This window comes from Anthonomus grandis, chromosome 15 (assembly GCF_022605725.1).
Source record: "Anthonomus grandis grandis chromosome 15, icAntGran1.3, whole genome shotgun sequence".
Taxonomy (NCBI): Eukaryota; Metazoa; Arthropoda; class Insecta; order Coleoptera; family Curculionidae; genus Anthonomus; species Anthonomus grandis.
Genome location: NC_065560.1, coordinates 13584869 through 13608839, shown reverse-complemented (window position 1 = coordinate 13608839; position 23971 = coordinate 13584869). Strand labels below are relative to the sequence as shown.

At 32.5% G+C, this 23971-nt stretch overlaps 1 protein-coding gene across 1 annotated transcript in view; it reads right to left on the bottom strand.

The window, feature by feature from the left end:
- Positions 1-19616, bottom strand: part of LOC126745000 (eukaryotic translation initiation factor 3 subunit C) — a 44042-nt gene extending 24426 nt beyond the window's left edge. Inside the window, exons 1-6 of the mRNA XM_050452635.1 lie at positions 19451-19616; positions 19010-19114; positions 18815-18947; positions 18471-18758; positions 18228-18408; positions 10712-10889 (exon numbers count right to left, since the gene is read on the bottom strand). Of these exons, the coding sequence (XP_050308592.1) occupies positions 10712-10889; positions 18228-18408; positions 18471-18758; positions 18815-18947; positions 19010-19102 (873 nt within the window). The 5' untranslated portion in view covers positions 19103-19114; positions 19451-19616. The remainder of the gene's footprint in view (positions 1-10711; positions 10890-18227; positions 18409-18470; positions 18759-18814; positions 18948-19009; positions 19115-19450) is intronic.
- Positions 19617-23971: the final 4355 nt, after the last annotated feature.

Genomic DNA, 23971 nt, shown 5'->3' with positions numbered 1-23971 from the left:
GAATTTTGATTGAAATTCTAATAACTAGGTGGAATAAAATTCTGTCTATAGTTATGTTGTAGATAAAAATTATTATTTGGGGTTTTAAAATTATTTTGATTTGGATATTGTATATTATTATTATGATTTTTGTGTTGTGAGTTATTCTGTGAATATGCTGGTGGTTTGTGCATTAATGTTGGTTGTTTGTTATGGTTAATCGGTATAAATGGTTTGTATAAATTTTGTGTATAATGGAAGTTTTCTTCCTCTGATATCATTGTCATTGCGGTTTCTATGCAATCTGGGTTTTTTAATCGGATAATACTTTGTAAGGGGTTGTTTAATCCTCTTATAAATGTTCTCGTATTGTCTAAGATGAATAAGTTTTGTTTCAGCTGTCATAAAATTATCATCAAAACTATTAATTTTTTGAGCTAAAGCACTACGCAATACTTGTAGTCTTTTTGCAAAATCTAATGGTTGTTCATTCTTATTTGGGATAGCTACAAACAAATCTTGTTCAAGGCATTCTATACTACGTTTATCGCCAAAACAATCTAATAAAGCATTTCTAATATGTGCCCAGGATAATAATTCCATACGGCAACCTACTAATATTAGTGCACGGTCAATTAATTTCATTCTAATAGTTCTAATAAGGTAATTTTTTAAAATAGGATCTTCTTGGTTATCATATATTTCAAATAGAAAATCTGCGGCAGAAATGAAATTGTTAAGAGTATTAGAATCACCATTGTAAGGGTGAATTGTATCAACATACATTTTTAGAAGAGTGTAATTTATAGAATTTGATCGTGTAGTAGTCATTGTATTAGATAATTCGGATTGTTCAGTGATTGTTTCTAAATGCGAATTTTGTTGTTGTAATTTAAGAGTTCTGAAAAATTCTTCAGCTAATGCGTCAACGTTTGGTTCACTCATAGAGTAAAATAAAAATAACGTTATTAATTAAATAACATAAACTCAATTCTAAAATTAATTTTACTACTAATTATTTGAATCTTTCTTCCTTTACGATAAAGAGAGAGTATATTCCAATAGGATTTGCTCTAAAGAAAGTTCAATGGTAATTTCAATAATGTTCAATTGGTAAAGATAAATTCAAAATAAGTTTTTAAAATATATGTTTCAATAAAAATTTTAAAAATAACAATAATCTTAAAACTAACTTTCCACTCGCTCAATCCAAAGTAAGGGAAAGGGTTTGAAAGGAAATTGGCACTTACCCTTTTCCAATCAGATGAATCCCCGCGTTGCTAAGGTGCTGTGTACGTGCTGCCAAATGGTGTTTCCACTGATCTCTCGTCTCAGAGCGATTCTGATAAGGTTTGATCTCAGCTTCCACGTTCGTAATCAGGACCGAAGAGTTAAAACTCACGTTTTTACGATTGATCGTCTCGATGACGTGCAAATCTCAACCGAAATCCTACTGATCCTACCCGACTGCGCCAGTTATGTTTTCTGTCACGTTAATAACGTTTTAAAAAACTTTTATTTTGACAAGCCGCGATACAGTGTACTCTAAGCAAGAACGAAGATTACCTTAACTTAATATTACAAGTGATTATATAGACTAAATAATGCAAATAAAGCATGAAATACAATATAACTGAGTAAGCATATACATAAGCAAATATTATATATAGGGTGGGATAATTGTGTACATAACTTACTTCTAATAGCTTTTATTAAAGATAACAAAGTCATAGAAACCATCTGAAAAACTAAATTACTCGTTATAAAACAGTAAAAACTAAAAAAAGTAAATTGTAGCTACTTAACAGTTTTAAGTATACTAGACTAGAACAACTCAACCACATGTTAAAAAAACCGCAAAGGGATTCTTAAAATTTACACCTAAAAATATTTTAAAAGTAAAAATACATATACCTAATAGTCAAAATTAAGAAGTGGTAAATTATGGTGAATGAAAAAACCAAATTTTCAGCGTTTGCCGGTAACAGGAGATTTTGCTTGTTTTCGTAAACCAAACCTGCTTCGGAAAACAGCCTCTCACTGAAAACACTGCTGCAAGGAGCTGAAAGGCATACTTTGGCAAACTTCATCAAATTCGGATACTCTTGTAAATTAGCCGACCACCAAGCGTACGGATCCCGGTTGTGATCAATTCGAACTGTCTTCAAATAACCGTCAATCTCTCTTGCAATTGGATTTTTCGCTTGATTTTGACTTTGATGACTTGACTGTTATTTTCATGTGCTATTTTATTGAAACAATCTCAAAAGTTGTCGTGGGAATCGCGAGTCACATTGGAATCAGTTTCATTTCTGCTTTTTTTTAGAAGGTGGTGGTGTGGATGATGGCGATGTATCACTGCCCTTGGAGGAATCGTCGCAAGTCATTTTTAAAAACTCTAACAAGATCTTTTGTCGCCCTCTTTCAGCTTCGAGAGTCCCTAAATAGTTTGTTTTGAATCTGGGGTCCAAGAAAGTTGCAATAAGATAATTCGGATCTGTAGATAATGAGCTAAAAAGAGAATTCAATTCTGATTTTAAGGCAGCTCTTATATGAGGTAAATCAGCTGTTCGTTGCGCAGTCTCATCCTTGCATAGGTATTTTTTCAATGCTGCTAGATGCGGTATTACTTCGGATATGCAGGAGAGACCAGCACTTGTGATTTTAGTTATCTCTTCGAATGGCTTCAAAAGTTTGACACATTGTTCCATCAGATACCACTCATGAGTTAAATTAGTCAGTGTGTCGTAATCGGCAACATAAAGGGATATAGCACATTTTTGTTCTAACAAGCGTTCTGACATGTAAAACGTGGAATTCCACCCCGTGCTGATATCCTGCACTAATTGATGTTCGGGTAAACTCAACTCCTTTTGAATTGCCAACAGTTTTTCTTGAGCTAACCCCGAATGATTAAAATGTATAACGAGACGTCTGCCTTTGCTTATCATTTCGATTACTTCAGGCTGTATCTTTAATGACTCAGTAACAACCCTCTGAAGCGAATGAATGAAACATCTGGCAGAACTATACTCTGCCATGCGAACACCTTTCACCATGCTTGCACCGCTGTCATGAACAAGTACATGTATTTGGTTTTGGTGAATATCCCATCGAGCTGCAATAGCATTGAGTTCCTTTGCTATGTTTTTCCCTGTGTGGGCTCCGGAGAATGGTTTCATAGCAAGAACTCCGTGTTGAAGTTGGAAGTCCGGAGACACCCAATAGGCTGTGAAACTCAGAAAGCTAGAGTTATTGTGCGCACACGTCCATATATCAGAAATTGCGACAGCATTTGAAATGCTTCCTTTGATTTTTTCAATAATTCTGTTGTAGATATCTGGAATAATTTTTTGGGTTATGGGTATGTGCGACTTGGTAATTCATAGCGAGGTAAAGCATGTTGAAGAAGTCTTTTAAATCCAACTCTTTCTACGATACCTACCGGCTCATTATCTAGTGCAATCATTTCTGCAATTAAATAATGATATTTTTTTGCCTTTAAATCATTAACATTCCAAACTTGTTTTCTCTCAACGCATTCTGATAAAGTTGGCTGCTTTTCTGTCGTTCTCAAAAACGAACTTGTACTAGAGGCACCAGACTTCTCAAGCATTGTAGTTTCTTCTTTGCCTTTAGCTTTGTTAAGCAAAGCAAACTTCTCGGGATGTTTTAATTTTACGTGGTTAGTCATGGCGGAAGTACTTAGAATATAGGTAATTTCTAAATTTACCCGAAAATAACCAAACATACACACACTTACCAGCCTTTTTTCCTTCTCCGCCCCGAGATATTTGAAGCTGGCATAGCAAACAGTCAGCCAACCTATTTTTGTCCTTATTTATGTCAAAATATTGCCATATTTGCGACCTTTTTGTGTTCGACGACATATTTAGAACTTCTAAACAGTAAAACTATCTGCACTCTATCTACGCAGGAACTAAACCGATTTTGAAACGTCACCAACAACACGCGCCCGGTCAAACAACGCAGAAACTAAACTAATATGGAACCGACGCCACGACATGCCCCCGGTCGATATAATAGAATTTTAAACGAAAGATTTCGATGGCAGGATATCCGGCCGCCGGATATTCGGCCAAACAACTATCCGTTTCATCTCTAATTTCAAGGGCTTTAAGAATTTATAAAAAAATAATATGTGTTCCATAAGAAACATTTTTGTGGAATATCAACTTTATGAAACACCCTGTATAAAAATATATAACATAAAAATATTTATCATTAAAAAGTACTTTGAGAAAGTGTTTTCCGTTATTATCTTTAATAGCAAAAAAGTTATGGCTAATTACCTAAATCGACCAAATTCAAGAAACGCCCCCTAGCTGCCAAACAGTTTGACATAGTAAAATTTTGATAACTTTAAATGTTTTTTTACAAAATTTGAGCTCATGACATCTAAGTCAATTTTTTTCTATCTGTTCGAAAAATACGAGTTTTCTGTTAAAACGAATCGCATTCGTCTCGCAAGTCGAAATCGCACCACCCTGTACAGCAATAATTTTTTTGAGGAAAAACTAAATATTCAGCTAATTTTAGAGCTTCTCCTCAAACTCCCTTCAGTCTAAAAAAAATATTTTTTTGCACTAGATTCTTTGACATTCAGATATAAATTTGATAATTGTAAGATTTTTTATAAGCTTTACATTCTTATTAGTTTGGTTCCCACTTTTCAAAATTTGTATAAGAGAGAACAAAATGTATGCTGTTAAAATTATTTCCAACTTAGAACATTGGACAACTAAGTTAGTATTATTGATCTTGATACACTTTAAAAAAGTAATATGTTCACCCTCCTATACGTCTAAAAATCGTGGGACCCATCATTGTAAGTAGCATTAAAATGTTTATTCGACAAAGCAAAATAATTAAATCGGTTGACGTACCTGCGAATAGTGACCAAAAATGTCTGGGAATAATGGATATTTTATCGAGCTTAAACTTTTGTATTTCAAATGGATACCCTAATTGTGATACATCATCTTAAACAGCATACAATCTATCACCCAACGATGAATAAAAAATATCAGTTTAAGGGTGTAAAAGGCATTTAAAAAATAAAGAATTTAATCAGTTCGCAAAATTTATTTTATTATGTGCTCAAAATATGATTTGTTATTCGCGAAGCAATAATAAAGTATATTTAGAAATTCTTGTTTTTTAGTGTTTGTTCGATATGATCTCTACATTCTTGAGTAATTCGATCCTTTAAATCATTAATATTTTCAGGTAGGGTTTTATAAACTTTGATTTTCAAATACTCCAACGGAAAAAAATCTACCAAAAATCAACCATGTGGGCCATTCAATTGCACGTCCCTGGAAATTGTTTATTGAGCTACTCTCGAACTATCAAAGCCTAGTGCGGGGAGCTCCATCTTGTTGGAAACAAAAATAATTTTCGTTTAGTATTTCAACACTTTTTCATATAGCATTTTCGAGGATGTTTAAATAAATTTCTCCAGTCAAATTTTGCTCTAAAAAAATGGCCTGATGATTTCATTACCATAAATTCTTGCCCATACATTAATTTTTTCAGGACACCTTTTGTTTCGCCATTTATTAAAATTCAAATTCAAAACTTTTTATTTGTCCTCAAGATACAAAATTATAGTTACAACACAATAATAATAAAAATAAATATGAATATGACAAATAAGGACCACCTCGCGATTATATAACTGATCCACTAGACTCGTTTGAACACAAACTTGTGTGAAGTAGCCCCGCTCTCTATAATACTTTTATAAGTAATATAGCGGTATAGTTCAAATACAGGGTGTTTCAGAACTATGGGATCAAACTTCTGGGGGTTGTTCAGTGCAACAGAAGAATCCATTTAAGTATAGGAATTCCACTTCCCATGTCCGGGCGTTAAAATTTATAAAAATTATTTTAATTACCTAAATAGGATATGCTGCATTTATTTTTACCTTTTGTACATGATATCATAACAACAATTGTTTAAAATCCACGCTTATCAATGTCAATTCTCAATTTGATGTTTAAAAATTTTATAGCTTACAATTTTTAAACATTTATTCCTAATGGAAAACTTTACCAATCAAGAATTGGCGGATATGCATTTGGCATACGGAGCAACAAACTGCAATGCACGAGCAGCATCGCGGTTGTATCATAAACGTTATCCCGAACGACAGCATCCTGGTTACAAAAAGTTTATTGCGGTTCATCGGCGGCTCGCTGAGACAGGCATGTTTAAGACCAAGATGCGTGATACTGGTGTTGCTCGAACCGTAAGAACGGTGGAATTTGAAGAAGAGGTGCTAAATATGAATACGAATAACGCTTCTGTCTGGCGGGTACTACACGAGCAAGCACTCCATCCTTACCACTTCCAGAAAGTTCAAGGTATGACTGCAGCCGATTATCATCCTAGAGTTCAATTTTGTCGATGGCTTTCTAGATCACAACATTGCACAACCAAATTTTTTACGATATGTTTTGTGGATTGATGAAGCCTCTTTTATAAGAGACAGTATTTTTAATAGTAGGAATAGCCATGTTTGGGACGAAGAAAATCCTTATGCAATTTTTCCAAGAAAACATCAGAATCGTTGGTCTGTCAACGTATGGGCAGGCATTGCTGATGATTATTTAATTGGGCCATACCTTCTACCGGAACGGTTAACAGGACCTATTTATCTGCGTTTCTTGGACGAAGTTCACCCAGAACTCGTGGTTTCAGCATGATGGAGCGCCGGCTCACTTTGCTGTACAAGTACGCGAGTATTTGGCTCAGCGGTTTGGGCACCGTTTGATTGCCGGGGGTGGAGCAGTTTCTTGGCCTCCTAGGTCACCTGATTTAACGTCGCTCGATTTTTTCTTGTGAAGACATGTAAAGTCTTTAGTCTACGAAACTCCAATAGAATCAGAGCTAGACTTAATTGGAAGAATAACAGCAGCATTTGAAATCATTCAAAACGAGGATCAAATTTTTAGTGTAGTCCGCCGAAATCATGTGCGGCGTTTAAATCGGTGTATTGAGGTTGGAGGAAGACATTTTGAACAATTGTTGTGATGGTATCATATACAACAGGTAAAAATAAATGCATCAGATCCTATTTAGGTAATTAATATTTTTTCTAAATTTAAACGAGTCTTAGGGCCGTAGCCGTAGTGACACATTTCCGGACATGGGTTCCCATACTCAAATGGATTCTACTGTTGCACTGAACAGCCCCTAAAAGTTTGATCCCATAGTTCTGAAACACCCTGTATAAAATATTAGAACCAGGTTAACACATAAAATACAATTAAATATAATTTCGTGAAGCAAGTGAAAGAAAACTTATGCATCCTAAAGGTAAGAGGCGCAAAGGGGAGAAAAGAACACCGAGAAGCAAAAACAAAGTAACACAATGTAAATTTCAATTGTTCTAGGAAACTTAAGATATGCATAAGGCATTCGTTAGCAAAATTAACAAAAAACGTTAAAAATTATTTAAATTATAAGCAGTTTTTTTAAACCATTAAAGCATATGCAATACAAATATATCAACATGCTCAAAATAAATAAGTTTAAATGATCTCCTTGTCTCCTCCAGAGGACGCGATTTAATAAAATCCTTGAAAAGGTTAGGCGATATTTGTTTTAGGCAATATATGTGGAAGACTATTCCTTTCCTAGACATTTGCAATGCCAAATAGCTAGATAAAAATATGATATTTGTGCTTATTAAACATTGATAAAATAGAATTATTATTCAAATGTGGGGTAATATGATTTCTGAAAGCTATATCAAATGAAAAACGCATGAATGTATTTTGTAATTTTATTTTTGTAATAGATTTAGAGTTACTTAATGTAAGAGAATTGTGATAAACGATATTTCCATAGTCGAAAATCGACAAAACAAAAGAATTGCATGGATAATATTTAGTCTTTGGTGGCAAATATTTTTTAAATAGTTTATTAGGCTAGTTTATTATACCAAGTTTCTGTTTAATGTGAGTTTGAAATGAACATCAAAAAACATTCCTAAATTTTTCGCTGCAGTTCTATCCCCTTTAAATAACCTATAAATAATATATAAACCATCTTATGACAGTTCAATTAGTAACACGATTGTGGCAAAAACTAGAAATTTGTAACGGTTTTATTGATCTGTCCTTTTACGTCAAACATTTAATATCATTATACATTAACATTATATTATAACAAACATTATATTATACATATTTTGAATGCATGTTTTGGTACATAATGGTCTGCCTAGTGCACGCATGTTACTCAAACGTTAATTGCTGTATTTTTTTATACAGAAACACACTTGTTTATCTATAAATTACTTGTTACTATAAGGCGGTTAAAGATCAAAAATTTTTATCATTAATGAAGTTAATAATAACATTTAATTAATTAATTAAATGATATTTAATTAATTAGTTCCGTTTATATGTAAGTTTAGTTCCGCCGCTTGTTTATCACCAGTAAGACAGATTATTAGGTCACATGTATGGCTGAAAAATTGAATATAAACTTATTTTTATTTATCTGTATATGAAGAAAAAACTGTATGACAATAATATGACAATAAAATTGTGTAACAATATGATACATGTCAAAAAATATGGAACAAATGCACTTAAAATTGTTTACGTATGCAATAAAAAAAAACTACTGGCAAAGAGGTGTCATTTGAATATTAATAATATCAGAAAATTGATGATTGGGTGCATTAAGCCGTAAGTTATGATTTTATGCATACTGATTAATTATGTTAATTTCCCTATTAACAGTTTGTTTAAATATGGGAAAAAACACTAGAAGAAAAAGAAAGGTATACCTGAGAGTCATCAGCATATTGCTGTATTTTGGCTTGTATAAGACACTGTGCATATCTGCTATGTAAACAGAAAAAAGGAGTGGCTGCAATATGAATCCTTGTGGTACCTCTGCTTATAGGTAAAAAGTTGGATTTGATGCTATTGCCAAATTCTGTTTTTAAACAAACACAGTGCGCTCCGTTTTTAGGATACGATTAAAAAAAACTTATTGCATCCTTAGATAATTCATGAATAAGAGTATCAAAAGTCTTACTAAAATCTAAAAGTCGAACGCATGTTAATTCTTTTTTATTCTGATTAGTTCTAATATCATTGACGAATTTTACAAGAGATGTGGTAGTACTGAAATTTTTTCGAAAACCAGACTGTCAATCAGGAATTACCCTCATTCATAAAAAAAAGATTAAATGAAATTTTTGAAGCTGCAGATAAAATACCAATTGGTCTCAGATCCTTAACATTTACAGGATTGGATATCTTAGGTAACGGTATATTATTTGATTCTTTCCATATACCTGGATATACGTTTTCTAAAATACAAATATTAATTATTTTTAAAAGAGGCATTTTGCAAATGGAGTTTTTTATATCATGCATAGAAATTCCATCTTTACTGGTGACATTTGTTTTAATAAAATTTATAATTTTTGGCTTATTAAAGGCTTGTTTAGTCTAATAATGAATATTTGTTTTTTTGTGCTGTATTTTAACGCTAACGATTTCACAAGCAATATATATTGTCGCGTTCTATTTTCTGAAATTTAATATGGTTTTTTATATAAATCCCAACATCTCCCCCTCTTCCCGCGCAATCATTTCTCATCACCCATTGATCTTAAATGTATTAAAGTCATGTTGGGGAGTCAACCAAGTTTCTGATACCCCAAACAAATCAAAGGTATAATTAGAAATATAGGTAACAAGTTCATCAAACCCGGTATTTAGGGATCGAACATTAAGATTCGCTATGCACAAATTATCTTAATTTAAAATAATGTGTGACACTATGAGCCAACCATTTGACCTACCAAAGTTTAAGTTGATAAAATATTCATTATTCCCTTTTTGGTCACTATTCGCTTGTATGTCAATCGATTTAATTTTTTGGCATTGTTAAATAGACATTTTAATGCTGCTTAAAATGATGTGTCACACGATGGAGGTTCCTATTTGACATATTAAAGTAAGATTAGCTGGTAAGTGCGGAGGTAATTAACAAAACTTTGTCAAATATAAAATTAAACGTCCCGCTGTTTTACTAAGTTGACGTTTTTTTTTTTAAGAAGTTATTGAGGGTGGTCAAAAATCAACTTCTAGGAAGTTATTAACGACAAATGATTATTATTGACTATTGCTTGATTTTCCTTATTGGATCTTAAAAAAGCAGCAATTTTATTCATTTTCTGCTGAATGAAACCTTATTGAAATTCTTAGTCTTCTCGTTGAGAGTAAAAATAAAGAATTTTGGTTACCACTAACTGTCTCGTAATTTGAGTGTCACACCAAAGGTTCCAACCATAGGACTATGATATGAAATAGTTTTAATATGACTCCTAATAAACATTAATTTTCTGATTGGTTTAATGTATAAACAGTAGTATCTTTTATTGGGCTTACCAATGGGATATACTGAATAACATATCAGTAAAATTAAAATAAAAGTGCTGTTTTATTTTTTTTTTTGGATACTAAAAAAAAACCAAAATCACTGAATTTATTTAAACTTATGCAGAAAACTTTATCTGACACTGTTGAATAATCTTAATATTAACAAGGAGCTTTTTTTTAATTATTGAAGTATTTTTTTATTTTAAATATTTTTACCTAGAGGCGAGGTAAAAATACTTAAAACTGAAAAATAAAAGCAGCCAAATTAATTAAATTTATAAAAACATACTTACACTAGGAATTGCCACTCCAAATTTAACCTTTTCCCAGCCTTCCTCATCACCCTCCTCCTCTTCTGCCTGTCTCTTCAAGATATCCTTCTGTCTTTCTTTTTCTTTTCTCTCTTTACGCTTTTCCTCTTTACGTTTTTCCTTTTCTTCATCATCCTCTTTATTGGCTTTTTTTCTGAATCTAAAAGTCCAAGACATGTCTCTATGAATACTTGTACAAATATATAATCAAATCAAATATGTTTTGTTTTTCAACATTGAGTTATAAACAAAACAAAAAATATAATATAGAAAAAAAAACATAATGATACAGTTAAGAAGAAAATGTCATGGTAAAAGTAAAAAGAAACAAATCACAAAAAATAATGTATTAATAATGGACAATATAAAAAAATTTTAAATGCAGGTAGGTTAAAAGATCCGAGAAAAAAAAACAATATCTACATCAAATATTATTGACTTACAAAACATGTCTATAAAACTCTTCTAGGCAGGAATATACTTTTGTAATAAACCTTTCACAGAACAGCTAAACTGATTGCTACTACTCAGGACTTCCAGAAGCAAGTGATAATACATTTTAATACCCTCATATACAAATTGAGTATTTTGTAGGGGTGCTTTTTATGGTGTATAGACGTAGATTGATTGTATTAAATCTTGTTAAATAAAGAATGGGCTCATTAGTACTCTTGTATTTTTTATGAATCATTTCTACCAGCGTCAATATGAAAATACAAGTTAATGTGAGTTTTCCCCTCCTAAGAAACAGCGGCATGCAGTGGTCTCTAAAGCCTACTCCACAAATATTTCATAGAACGCTTCTGCAAGACAAAAAATGACTGAACAAGTCCCCTGCCAGCGAAGCCCCAAAATTGAATTCCATATCTTAAGTGGGACTCCACTAGGGCAAAGTTAACATTTCTAGCCACCTCCATACTAACCTCAATGCGGACAACTCTAACATTATAACAAGCAGAGGCAATTTAAATTTCAATTGTCAAAAAACTCCTAGAAATTTGGAGCATTCTGTATTCATTAAAGGCTCTCCATTCAATAAAGGATTTGTAGTAATACACTTAAATGCGACAATATTCGTTTTGAAAATATTAAAAGAAAGCTTGTTTGCATCACACCAATTTTTAATAAGTTTAATATCGTTATTTATTGTTTCTTCCAATGTATTCGTTTCTAGCCACAGAATAATCGTGTTATCAGCAAATAACGTAAAGGATCCATTAATACTATTTGCTATTCAGATGTTTTATTCATCTAATTTTCCCACTTGTATATTGAAAGATTAAATACTGAAATTTTATATGATACTTCATTTGCTGATTCATACCCTAATAGCATGCATATGGAAGCCGAAGTTACTGGTAATGGTTAAGATATTGTCAATTTATTGGCTAGGTATTTTAAAACTATCAGGGAAATTTCCTGAATGTTGCCAAGGTAAGCTTTTTAACACGAATTCATAAAAATCGCGATAGAACCGATATTTGTAAGTATAGAGGTGTGGGTATTCAGTCTGTAGTTCCTAAGCTGTTATGACAGGTCGTTTACAGGTTCATAGTGTGTATACAGACTTCCGAAAGGCCTTTGATAGGGTTGGTCATCATGTTGATCATCTGGTTAGGAAGTTTGGGACTAGGATCTATTTTATCTTAATTTGTAAATAGACGTACTTACTTGCTTTCTTGTTATTTAAATGTAAATATTTCGGAAACAGTTGAGTTTTGAGATAAGGTGTGTTATACGAAACTTGCTTGGAATTTCGCCTATATTTCATAAATGCAATAAAAAATATAGCATTCCGTTTAAAAAAATGACCGATGACGTCATATCTTTTTTTTGTTCCACCCTGTACACAAAAATTTATGTGAAATAATGCGCAACTTAAAAAAAAAAATCGACGGCTCCGAGCGTAGAGCTGAAGTTAATATTTTTCGAAATTATTACATCAACTATAATTCTATAATCACTGTCCAGTTTAATGTATCTAATCTTGAAGTCAGAGGCATCATTCTTATGCTTTATATTTTATAACATCTTGTATGGTTTATATCATTGTCTTACCATCTTAGAGGAAATTCCATTTAACAACTGGCAAAGAAGGATTTTCATCCAGCCAACTATGGATTTTTTCTCTACTGACTAGGACTTTGCCTTTCTTTAATGAAAATAGTTTGGATCCAGTTTTCAGTGTCTTACAGTCATTCAAATTAAAAATTGTAAGTCTTAGACTTTAACCTATGTTCCTTGTATAGAAGTTTTTAGCTTTGTTATTGATAATTTGTGCTTATTTAGGCTTTGTTCTTGATTATTTTTTCTGAGGTTTTATCTCGGTATATTTTTTTTGCAATTTTCATATTATATTTGTATTATTATATTATTTAGTATTTTGTATTATCTAATACTATTTTGGTAAACCGGCTCTTTCATATATTGAAATAAATAAATAAATAAGAACTGATAGACACTAGGTCGTTGATGTAAATAAGAAACAACAAAGTACCAAGAACCAATCCTTGAGGAACCCCACAATCGATATTCTGCACAGATGAAGTACTGTGTTGGCCCTTAACCAACTGTCTTCTATTTGCTAGAAATGACTCAAGCCACATCAGAGCAAAGTCTCTAAATCCATCGTAAGCCAGCATAATAAATTGTGCCTTTCGAAAAATGAAGTCAATTCTAATTTGACTATTTTTTTGATTACTTTTGAGTTAAAAGCATTGAGATCGGACGAAAACAGGAAGAATCATTAGTGTCACCACCCTTAAAAAGTGGTTTCACCAATGCTGTGCACAAGTTTCCGGGAAAACTCCCCTGTCTAAAAAAGTATTTATGATTACACTTAACTCTACAAGTACAGAATCTGAAACAGACATGAATATCTTGACTGAAATGCCATTGTTTGGTTTCACCAATGCTGTGCACAAGTTTCCGGGAAAACTCCCCTGTCTAAAAAAGTATTTATGATTACACTTAACTCTACAAGTACAGAATCTGAAACAGACATGAATATCTTGACTGAAATGCCATTGTTTGGGCGATTGAGTGGACTGCATTATTTATAGACAAGGGTTTTTTTTCCAAAATGTATTATTAATCTTTAAAATAAAAGTTTCAACGGAACCATACAGCACTAAGATTAAAAATGGCACCTACATTAATCTCTTGGAGCACTTAGATGGAATAACTATATTTCCTCTGGTGGGCCTGCACTTCAGCACAAACAGATTAGATTTTGTGTTAGAGTATATGTAATGTAAATTAGTTTAAATTGTATACACTTTTCCCATATTTTTTTCATTGTTTTGCAACTATTGCCTGTTGGAAATAAAGGCTTATTATTATTATTATAAAACATCTTTAACCCAAAACTCTATCATGTTTCATAGTAAGAAGATATTAAACCATCTTTCATGATGAAAGACTATATCTTATAAACTATTTCAGATAAGAGTTAATAAATAAAATGTTAATGATATAAATGCTTTCTTACTGGAGATATGGATGTAAGTATATTTAGAAATTTGTTTGGTACCCAGAGTATTTTTTTTTGTATTTTTGATGATTTCTTTCACTAGTTAATCCAATATTTGTATGACGGCTTTGTTATAAACATTTTGTCTTTCTAATAACTAAAGCTTATTTTGACTTTGAACTTTGAGTGAGGTTATTAAGATTGTTAAGATTATTAAGATTGCAAATCCGAAAATTATTGTTGTTGGGATACACGAGAAATATGTAAACAAGGACGTTGACCTCGGTCAAATAATAAGAAAACAAAATTGTCTCTCTGCACTAAAAGTACCGGATTGTGATATTAAAATAATAAAGCAGTATTCCCCAAAACAAAAAACATCGTACAATATTATTTTGGAAGTTTCTCCATGTGTGTTTAGATGCCTCATAAATAATAAGAAAATCTTTTTAGGATGGGATACCTTTCCAGTATACGAATATTTGGGTGTTTTACGCTGTTATAAGTGCTGGCGGTACGGCCATAAAGCTGTAAATTGCAGAAAGCAATCAAGAATAATAATTTTAACTTGTGTTAGATATTTAGAATAGTTATTTTAAATTTTGTTATTTTGTTTATATAAGTATATTGCCTCTATGAATTCTAGATAAGAAAAATCAATGTACCCCATGGGAGCTAGATCCTCGTTTGTATGACGTTGCTTTGTCGTCCTGTATACGATTTTGTTGGCAAATAAAGGATATTATTATTATTATTATTATTATTATTATTATTATTATAATTATATGTCCACTTTGTAACAATAATCATAAAAGTGAGGAGTGTACTTCCAATATTTTAGAATGTACAAATTGTAAATATGCCCATGATGTCTTAAAGATTACAGATATTGACTATAAACATAGTGTTTTTGATAAAAAATGTGTTTGCTACCAAAGAGCACAGGAAAAACTAAAATCAAGAACCCAATATATATAGCCATTAAAAAATATGCATAAGCGAGTATCTGTTATGGATGGTAGGGTGATCCATGTTAATATACAGGGGGTCACGTCACGCATAAGTGAAATTAGACAACTTGTTGTTGATAGTTCTCCGTTAGTGTTGTGCATTAGTGAAACACATATGACTTCTGAAATAAATGAACATGAGATACATTTATCAGGATATGATACCGTAATATGTTATTCAAACAGCAGACATACAGGTGGTACTATAATGTACATAAAAAATGGTTTAAAATTTACAGTATGGAAAAATGATTCGGTTGATTATAATTTTTGGGCATTATGGACATCAATAACTGTGAATAAAGAAGTCGCTGTTGTGGGAAGTATTTATAGATCTCCGAATTCGGATTGTAAGCTTTTCTTGGAGTATTTGGGCAATACCTTGAACAGGAAAAGAGTTGTGTTGTTAGGTGATTTAAATATTGACCTACAAAAAAATGACAATAGAGCAAAAAACTTAAAAACAGTTATAGATGCAGCAGGTTTTCGTCAGATTGTGAAGAAGGAAACAAGAATCACCAATACTTATGCGACATTAATCGACCACATTATTACAAACGACTATAATATCTCCGAATTACCTAGGAATTTTCCCGCCATAAGCGACCATGAGATTATAGGGGTAAATATGCCATTTGAAGAAGTTAGTAACAATCCTAGAGATATATGTTATAGAAATCTTAATGATGAAATAATGTCGAAAATTAGGACGGAACTAGTGGGTGCTGACTGGAACTACTCCTCCACTGATGTAAATATGATATATTCTGATTTAATAGAGATTGTAAGAGCTGCAGTGGATAGAGTAAGTCCCAAACAAAAACGGACATTAAAAAAATACCCATGGGTGAATGATACTGTAAAACGAGCACAAACAGAACGAAACAACGCATACAAACGATTTTGTCTTACCAAAAATGAAATTGATTGGTACACTTACCAAAGGTTACGCAATAATGTGACTTCACTGATATGACAGGAGAAGAAAACATTTTATGAACAAAACATAGATATGTGTAGGGGTGATAGTAAAAAAATGTGGCGTACTCTAAAAAGTTTGATAGGAAGCAAAAATCAGCCGACAGATTTTGGAGATATTGATTTTGGTCCATATAATACCAGCATAGAAGAAAATTTTAACCAATATTATGCAGATAGTGTCGAGGAAATTTCAGAAAATATAGAGAAACGGCAATGGGACTGTAAAGTTAGTGAACAGAAGGACTCAGAAATAGCAAACTTTAAAAACCTCACTCTCCAGAAACTAAGATCTATTGTATTTAAACTTAAGAACAAAAGTACCAGTGATGAGTTTTTCAGTGTTAAGTTGATTAAAGACTTGTTTTGTGTGTTGGGATATCCTTTACTCTATCTAATAAATACCTCTTTAGAAACTGGTAGAGTCCCAGATGATCTGAAGACAAGTGTTATGATTCCCATCCCTAAAGTGTCAAAACCAACCATCCCAGAAGAATTTCGACCCATTAATTTACTCCCTGTTGTAGATAAGATCATCGAAACAATTGTGTGTCAGCAACTTAGGTACTACTTTGAGGAAAACAACTTACTCTATGTTGGACAATCCGGATTTAGAAATAACCATTCATGCGAGTCGGCCCTACAGTATATTTGTGCGAAGTGGAGAAAAGTAATAAACGATGAAAATGTTGTGCTTAGTGTTTTTATTGACCTAAAACGGGCATTTGAGACTATAGATCAGGATATCCTCTTTAAGAAATTAAAGTTATATGGAGCAGAGTATTGTTTTAAAATGGATTAAGGATTTAAGTAACAGGTGTATGAGAACTAAAGTAGGTGATAGATTTTCAAATAAGGTTCCAAGTAAACTGGGTGTGCCACAGGGCAGTGTTCTTGGGCCCTTATTATTTATAATTTACGTAAATGATATAAACACAGTTCTGCGAAATTCATTTATTAACTTGTTTGCGGATGATACTGTAGTATGCGTGGTAGGTAGGAACTTCAAAAATATTACCAGAATAATGAACTCTGAGATGCATATTTTGTATGATTGGTTGTGCAAAAATAAATTAAAATTAAATATAAGGAAAACAAAGTGTATTGTGTTGGGGTCAAAGACAAATTGTAATAAATTTTATGAATCAGGCTGTACAGTAAATATAAACGGAGATCAAGTAGATTTTGTTTTGGAAATTAAATACTTAGGAGTAATTATTGATCCACAGTTGAATTTTTCATTGCACATAGATTATGTTTGTAGAAAATTAGGTAAAAAAATTTCATTCTTATCTTGTATTTCAAGTTCTCTGTCATTATGGTCTAAAAAGTTAATATTTAACACTATTATATTGCCTCATTTTAATTATTGTTCTGCTTTACTCATATCCTGTACACAAGAAAACATAAATAGGCTTCAACTACAACTAAATAAAGCTATGAGGGTTATTTTGAACTGTAGTAAATATACACCAATTGAATATATGCTTTCTACATTAAATTGGTTATCGGTAGAAAAAAATATTAAAAAGGCAAATTTAACATTAATTTTTAAAATCGGACATGGTCTTTTACCAAACTATTTATCAACGTTTTTGGAAAAAAGAGAAAATTTCTATCAATACAACATTCGGTCAAAGCAGAACTATAATATTCAACATGTTAAAACCACTGCTTTACAAAAATCACTGTTTTTTGAGGGAATTCGAATGTTTAATAACCTACCAGTAGAGATTAAAGAAGCAACATCACTGAAAATGTTTAATAGAAAGGTGTTTAATTTCTTAAAGAATCAATTATAATTTAATTTTAAGGAATTTATTATATTACACACATGTATATTAAATGTTTGTTATAGTATTATGTACTAGCCAGGTGCTAAATAAAGGATTATTATTATTATTATTATTATTAATACCATCAAAACATTGGAACACAAAAAAATTTGTCTAGATTGCACAAACTTAGCATGCCTTCTGTAAAACCAGGTACTCAGTAAAACCAGCATATAAGAGACTTTCTAAGGATTACCACTCACCTTTCTCTCATACTTGTATATTTTCCTTCCTCATCATCAGAGGACTCTGAACTAGAGTCTGACTCAGACATCCAATCATCAGAGTCAGAATCAGAATCTTGCTTAGCTTGTGGGGCAGCAGGAGTCTTTGTAAACTGGTTTTTGGCTGGTGGTTCTTCATCAGATTCATCTTTAGCTTCATCTAATTAAAAAATAATAATCAAGATAGTGTGTGAGTAAATGTAGATGCAAGTTTAAGCTTACTTTTATCTTGTTCTTCATCATCATCTGGCTGATCAGGATTTTCTCGAAATTTGGCAATATCTTCCTCAAAATCTTTTATGTACTTTCTCAGTTTTTGACGCATGGAAGTGAGTGATTTGCTGTTGTTTTTACTCATATTCTTCCTGAATTCTCTGTCTTCCCAAGTTTCATTGATAAAATCTTCCATTTCAACCAGACATCTGACAAAAAACCTTGGAGTCTGTCCATTTTCTTCTTTAGCAATTACTGGTGTGGCTTTTACATAAGCTTTCTGAAGATCTTCAAAACCTGAAAATAAGATAATCATCAGACAAAATATCAATAAAATTATAACCATCACTTACTGTTAAGCATACTGGACATATCCTTGATTTTCTTAAAATTCCTGATTTGTTTGATAATATTAGTGAGCTCTTCATACCGCTTTTCTTTTGCAGACCTGACAACCCTTTTAACTTCTTCCTCATCATCAGAGAACTAAAACAATTTGATTGAATATTTAGTTTAATCTTTTAAAGCTAAACTATTAAATTGCTTACAGTAAAAATCGTTGGGCCTGCTGGCCTCTGAATAACCTCATCACCAGAAGAACTCTCCGAGTCTGAGTCTGACCCAGCAAAGAAACGACTCATATTTGCCTAAATCTAGAAAGAAAACCAAATTGTAGCTTTCTTAATACATAATAATTTCATTAGTTTCATCATTCTATTTAGAGCTGCTTTAGATGACACATCACATAACCTAACAATATGAAAATATGTTTATTTGGTTAATAGTACATTCAATTGAGAAAATTATCATATATTATATATAAGATTTAGCTCCTAGAACTATTAAAAAGCCTAAAATGTCTCAAGAAAGCCTGAAAATAGGGCTAACATGTGGTGGTCTTAACTAAACAGGTTTTTTAGAAACTAGATTTACAAATATTACATATACAAACGGTAGAATGTAAGTTGCGGCGATAAATGCATTATTACCTCTTTGAGCGGCGTATAACAGTAAAGAATCAAAGCCTAATCACTTTTAAAACAATTCCAAGTTTAAAAAATAACTTTTTAAACTTTAGAGACCCTTCCAAAAATATGGTAGGTCAATAAAAAGAGACAGAAGATTCATGACATTTGACATTGACATGTGCACGCACACACAGGGCACTTTTCAAAATTCTCCATTTATTTACCGGTTAATCAAAAAATTTTCGGTAGATCTGAGGTTGCCGTTCGATTATTTAGGCTACAGTTACAATGTAAAGCGGGGCATACACGGGGAGACATACCTCGCTGCATGCGGCGAGGCGGCGTATCACGTAAATTGGTCTCAGCATCACACTAGAGATGTGCGGATAGTATCTACTCGATACTTTAATATCTGATACATGCGAAGATTCGAAGTAATCGAATCGTTCGACCCCAACTACTCGTTACTCGAATACTTTTTTAAATCCCAAATTTCCATGTCACCCGTGGCTGCTTATGCGTTCTAAATATATTTTATAAGTAAAATATGGCAATATTGTTAATAAAATGAAATAAACCGCCGCCGATCGGCCCAACAATAAATAATTAATCAATAAAATAATACCTATTTATATTTACCCGGCGTTGTCGCCACGCACTTACTTGATACTTCGATACTCGATACCTTGTTGTAGATAAAAGTATTTGAATTCGTCCGTCGTACCCGATTACTTGATTACTTTTTATTAGCATAAGTATTAAAGTATCTAGTAAGTGTGGTGAGTTGGCGGCTGGCGAGGCAGGGTAGGTACCGACCGGTGCGGCGGCGGTTTGTTTAGGGTGTGTCTCAGTTTATTTATAATATAAATAATGCGATAATAACGGACGGCGGTCATAGTCATAAATTATTATAGATATTACAGGGAAAAGGAATTATGGTTATTTTTTTTTTAAATAATTTTGTTTATTTTCTAAGAAGGCATTATTTTACTACCTACTTATTCAATTTTAAAATGTATTATAAGGTAGACAGGTAAATAAACTTATAGGGAACTCAAAGAAGTGGCTCAGTTTTAAGTAAGTTACCGTGGCGTCAAGTTTTATTAAAAGTTTGGTTTTACGTTGTTTTGAATTTGCGTGAGGTCTGATAAAAAAAAGAGTAAAGTTTGGTTGCATTTCACTGTGGTCAGCAGTGAAAAAGCTAAGTGTGATATTTGTAAGAGTGTGTTATCTTATAAAGGCGGAGCCACATCAAATTTACAAAAACATTTCTCAGTGCTTCACGAAGATAAAAGTATTGAAAGAAATAAACTGGCCAATGTTCCTAATGTTGAATCTGATCGAGCAGGACGTTTAACTAGTTTAGATATTGCACAGGTTGGTAATAATAATAATACAAATGCCTTAAAACCTCAGTTTGCTGGAAAAGTTCCTGCACGCAAGGTTTATTCCCAAGCCAAAATTTCTACTCTTTCTGTACGCCCAGCATCCGTTTCTAGGACAAAATTTTTAAATGGAATGGTCTTAAACATGATTTTGCAAGACCTGCAACCATTTTCTGTCGTCGGAGATAATGGATTTAAATCTCTAGTAGCTGCTCTTGATCCCTCTTATCAACTACCATCAAGAACAACTTTTAGTCGAGACTTACTAAGCCAAAAATATGATGACATTGTTTTAAAAGTAAAATCTTTAATTAATGAAGCAGAGTTTATCACGCTTACTACTGATACTTGGACGTCACGTTCTGTTGAAAACTATATGGCGGTAACTGCCCTTTATGTAAATAAAGAGTGGACACCAAAGTCATTGTTGTTGGGTTGTTTTCATTTTGAAGAAAATCATACGGCTGAAAATATCAGAAACAAGCTATTACATATTCTAAATAAATGGAACATTTGCAGTAAAATAGAAGCTGTTGTAACTGACAATGCAAGAAATATTACAGCTGCAATAAGGTTAACTGGTTGGCCAAATCTACCATGCCTGGCTCATACTTTAAACCTTGTCGTTCAAGATGCCCTAAAACAGCTACAGCCATTGCAAAACAAAGTTAAAAAAAATGTAGAATATTTTCATCGCAGTACCACAGCAGCAGGAAAACTTAATGAATTTCAAATGCAGATGATTAGTAAAAATCTAAAATTAATTAATGATGTTGTAACTCGTTGGAATTCAACTTATTTTATGTTTAAAAGGATTTGTGAAATTCAGATACCACTTGAAGCAGCTATTGGCATTTTACATAATCCTGTGGAGGCATTAACTGTGGATAAATGGTCGCTCTTAAAACAATTTTGTGCTCTTTTAAAACCTTTTGAGGAGGTGACAAGAGAACTTAGTGCCGAAAGAAGTATAAGTGTTTCTAAAATAATACCCTTAATTGAAAGCTTAAAACAATTTTTGGGCGGGATCCACACAGATGATAACGCTGCCTTAGATTTAAAAAACAATTTAATACAAGGCTTAAAAACGAGATTGAATCGAATGGAATACAACACTATACTTACAAAAGCAACCTATTTGGATCCCCGTTTTAAAAAAAAAGGTTTCAGTGACGATAATGCAGTAGTTCAAGTGAGAGAACTTTTAGTTTCTGAAATATCAATGCTTATCAAAAAAAGTAATGACGCTATGGACGTGCAAAATATGTCAATAGATGAAGAGGATACTGTGGAAGAGGAGTCAATCTGGAAATGTTTCGATGCGAGAATATCGAAAAATACATCTACGGTAGCTACTTCAATTATTGAAGATAAGCAGTATACCAAAGAGCAAAACATTAAAAGGAATGATGACCCGTTAAAATGGTGAAAAACAAGGGAAGCAATGTATCCAAATTTAGCAGAGTTGGCACGAAAATACTTAGGCATAACGGCAACTTCTGTTCCAAGTGAATGGGTATTTTCTAAGGCGGGCCAATTAGTATCAGATCGCAGGAGCAGAATTAAACCAAAAAAAATTTAGAAAAGGTGATGTTTTTAAACAGCAATTCACATTTGTTTTGACTTCTCTAAATTAATTTGCCGAATTTTTTACTATATATTTTCCTATACCCATTAGAACTAGATATTCTTAATTATTTTGTTTTGTGTTGTTTGCAATTATTACATTTAATATATTATTTTGATACAAATGTTTTTCTAGTTTATTTTAATTTTTATTTCGATAAATATTTTAATACCATTATAAAAGTCTTCGCTTATAATTACCCCCTTTTTATACTTGCATAACTGTGTTTTGTTTTGGGTAATGTGCATTTTGTAATATCTTACTGAAACTTGATAACCCTCTATTATACTCAAAAAATATAACAAACGCCAGAGCAAGCCCTAAATTTAATATAGGTATTCATAAAAAAATCTTAATATTCGTCCGTACATTTACTAACAACTAACAAGTATACAAGTAATGATTACTTTGTAACGAATACAAAGTATCTGATACTTCAAATCAAAGTATCAGTATCTACTCGATACTTATAAAAGTAATCATTGCACATCACTACATCACACAACTCCACACACACTTGAGGCTTGAGGTATCTCATGGCACTGCCACTAGTGTTGTAAAAATCCGGATTAATTCAATATCCGGACGGTATGAATTCAGATGAATTGAAAATTCGGTTTTTTCATCCGGATTAATTCATCCGCTCGATGTCTCGCCCGTTCGGCAAATTATGTCATGTTTCGGGCTCGACCGTCCGATAAACGTTTATAGCTGTTTTTCGAATATAAGGTATTCATTATGCAACCCATTAGACATTTCGTTTTTACGGATTTCTACATGATGTTAAAACTAAAATAGCTAATTATGTATGTAATAAATCAAGTGTATTTTAAACGAGGCAAAATATCAATACGAAAATGCTTTGTTGTCGATTGCCGGGTTATTTGTCCGGACGATTTAATTCGGATTCTCTTAGCCGGTGGAACGTGGAACTTCGTGAACCTCGTGCAAGCTCATACAATTATTTCATCGTCGGGCTGACGAACGACGGGCGGCATGTATCCGGACGATTTATTAAATTTTTAATTTGATATTCGGATTGAACGGACGATTAATCCGGACTCTTCGCATCACTAACTGCCACTGAAACATCAGTTCTATTTAAAATGTCGTGCTACAATCAGCTTACCAATGAGCAAATCTGTGCAATTAATATAGCAGTTGCTATAGTAATTGATGGGAATGAAGAGAAAAAGAAAAGGCCCAGAAAAAATGGTCAAGGAAATGGCTAACACAAAGAAAAATTTATTCACACATGAATTTGATACGCGAACTGCAACAAAATGAAAAAGGGGACTTCCTAAATTATCTGAGGATGGACGAATCTAGTTTTAATCTTTTACTTGATCTAATTAGACCTGCAATTGAAAAACAAAATACTCTAATGAGGGAGACCGTGTCTGCTGAAGAACGCCTGATAGCCACACTCCGATATTTAGCTACTGGGCGCAATTACGAAGACTTGAAGTTCTCTTGTGCAATATCACCTCAGTTGTTAGGGAAGATTATTCCTGAAACGTGTTGGGCTAT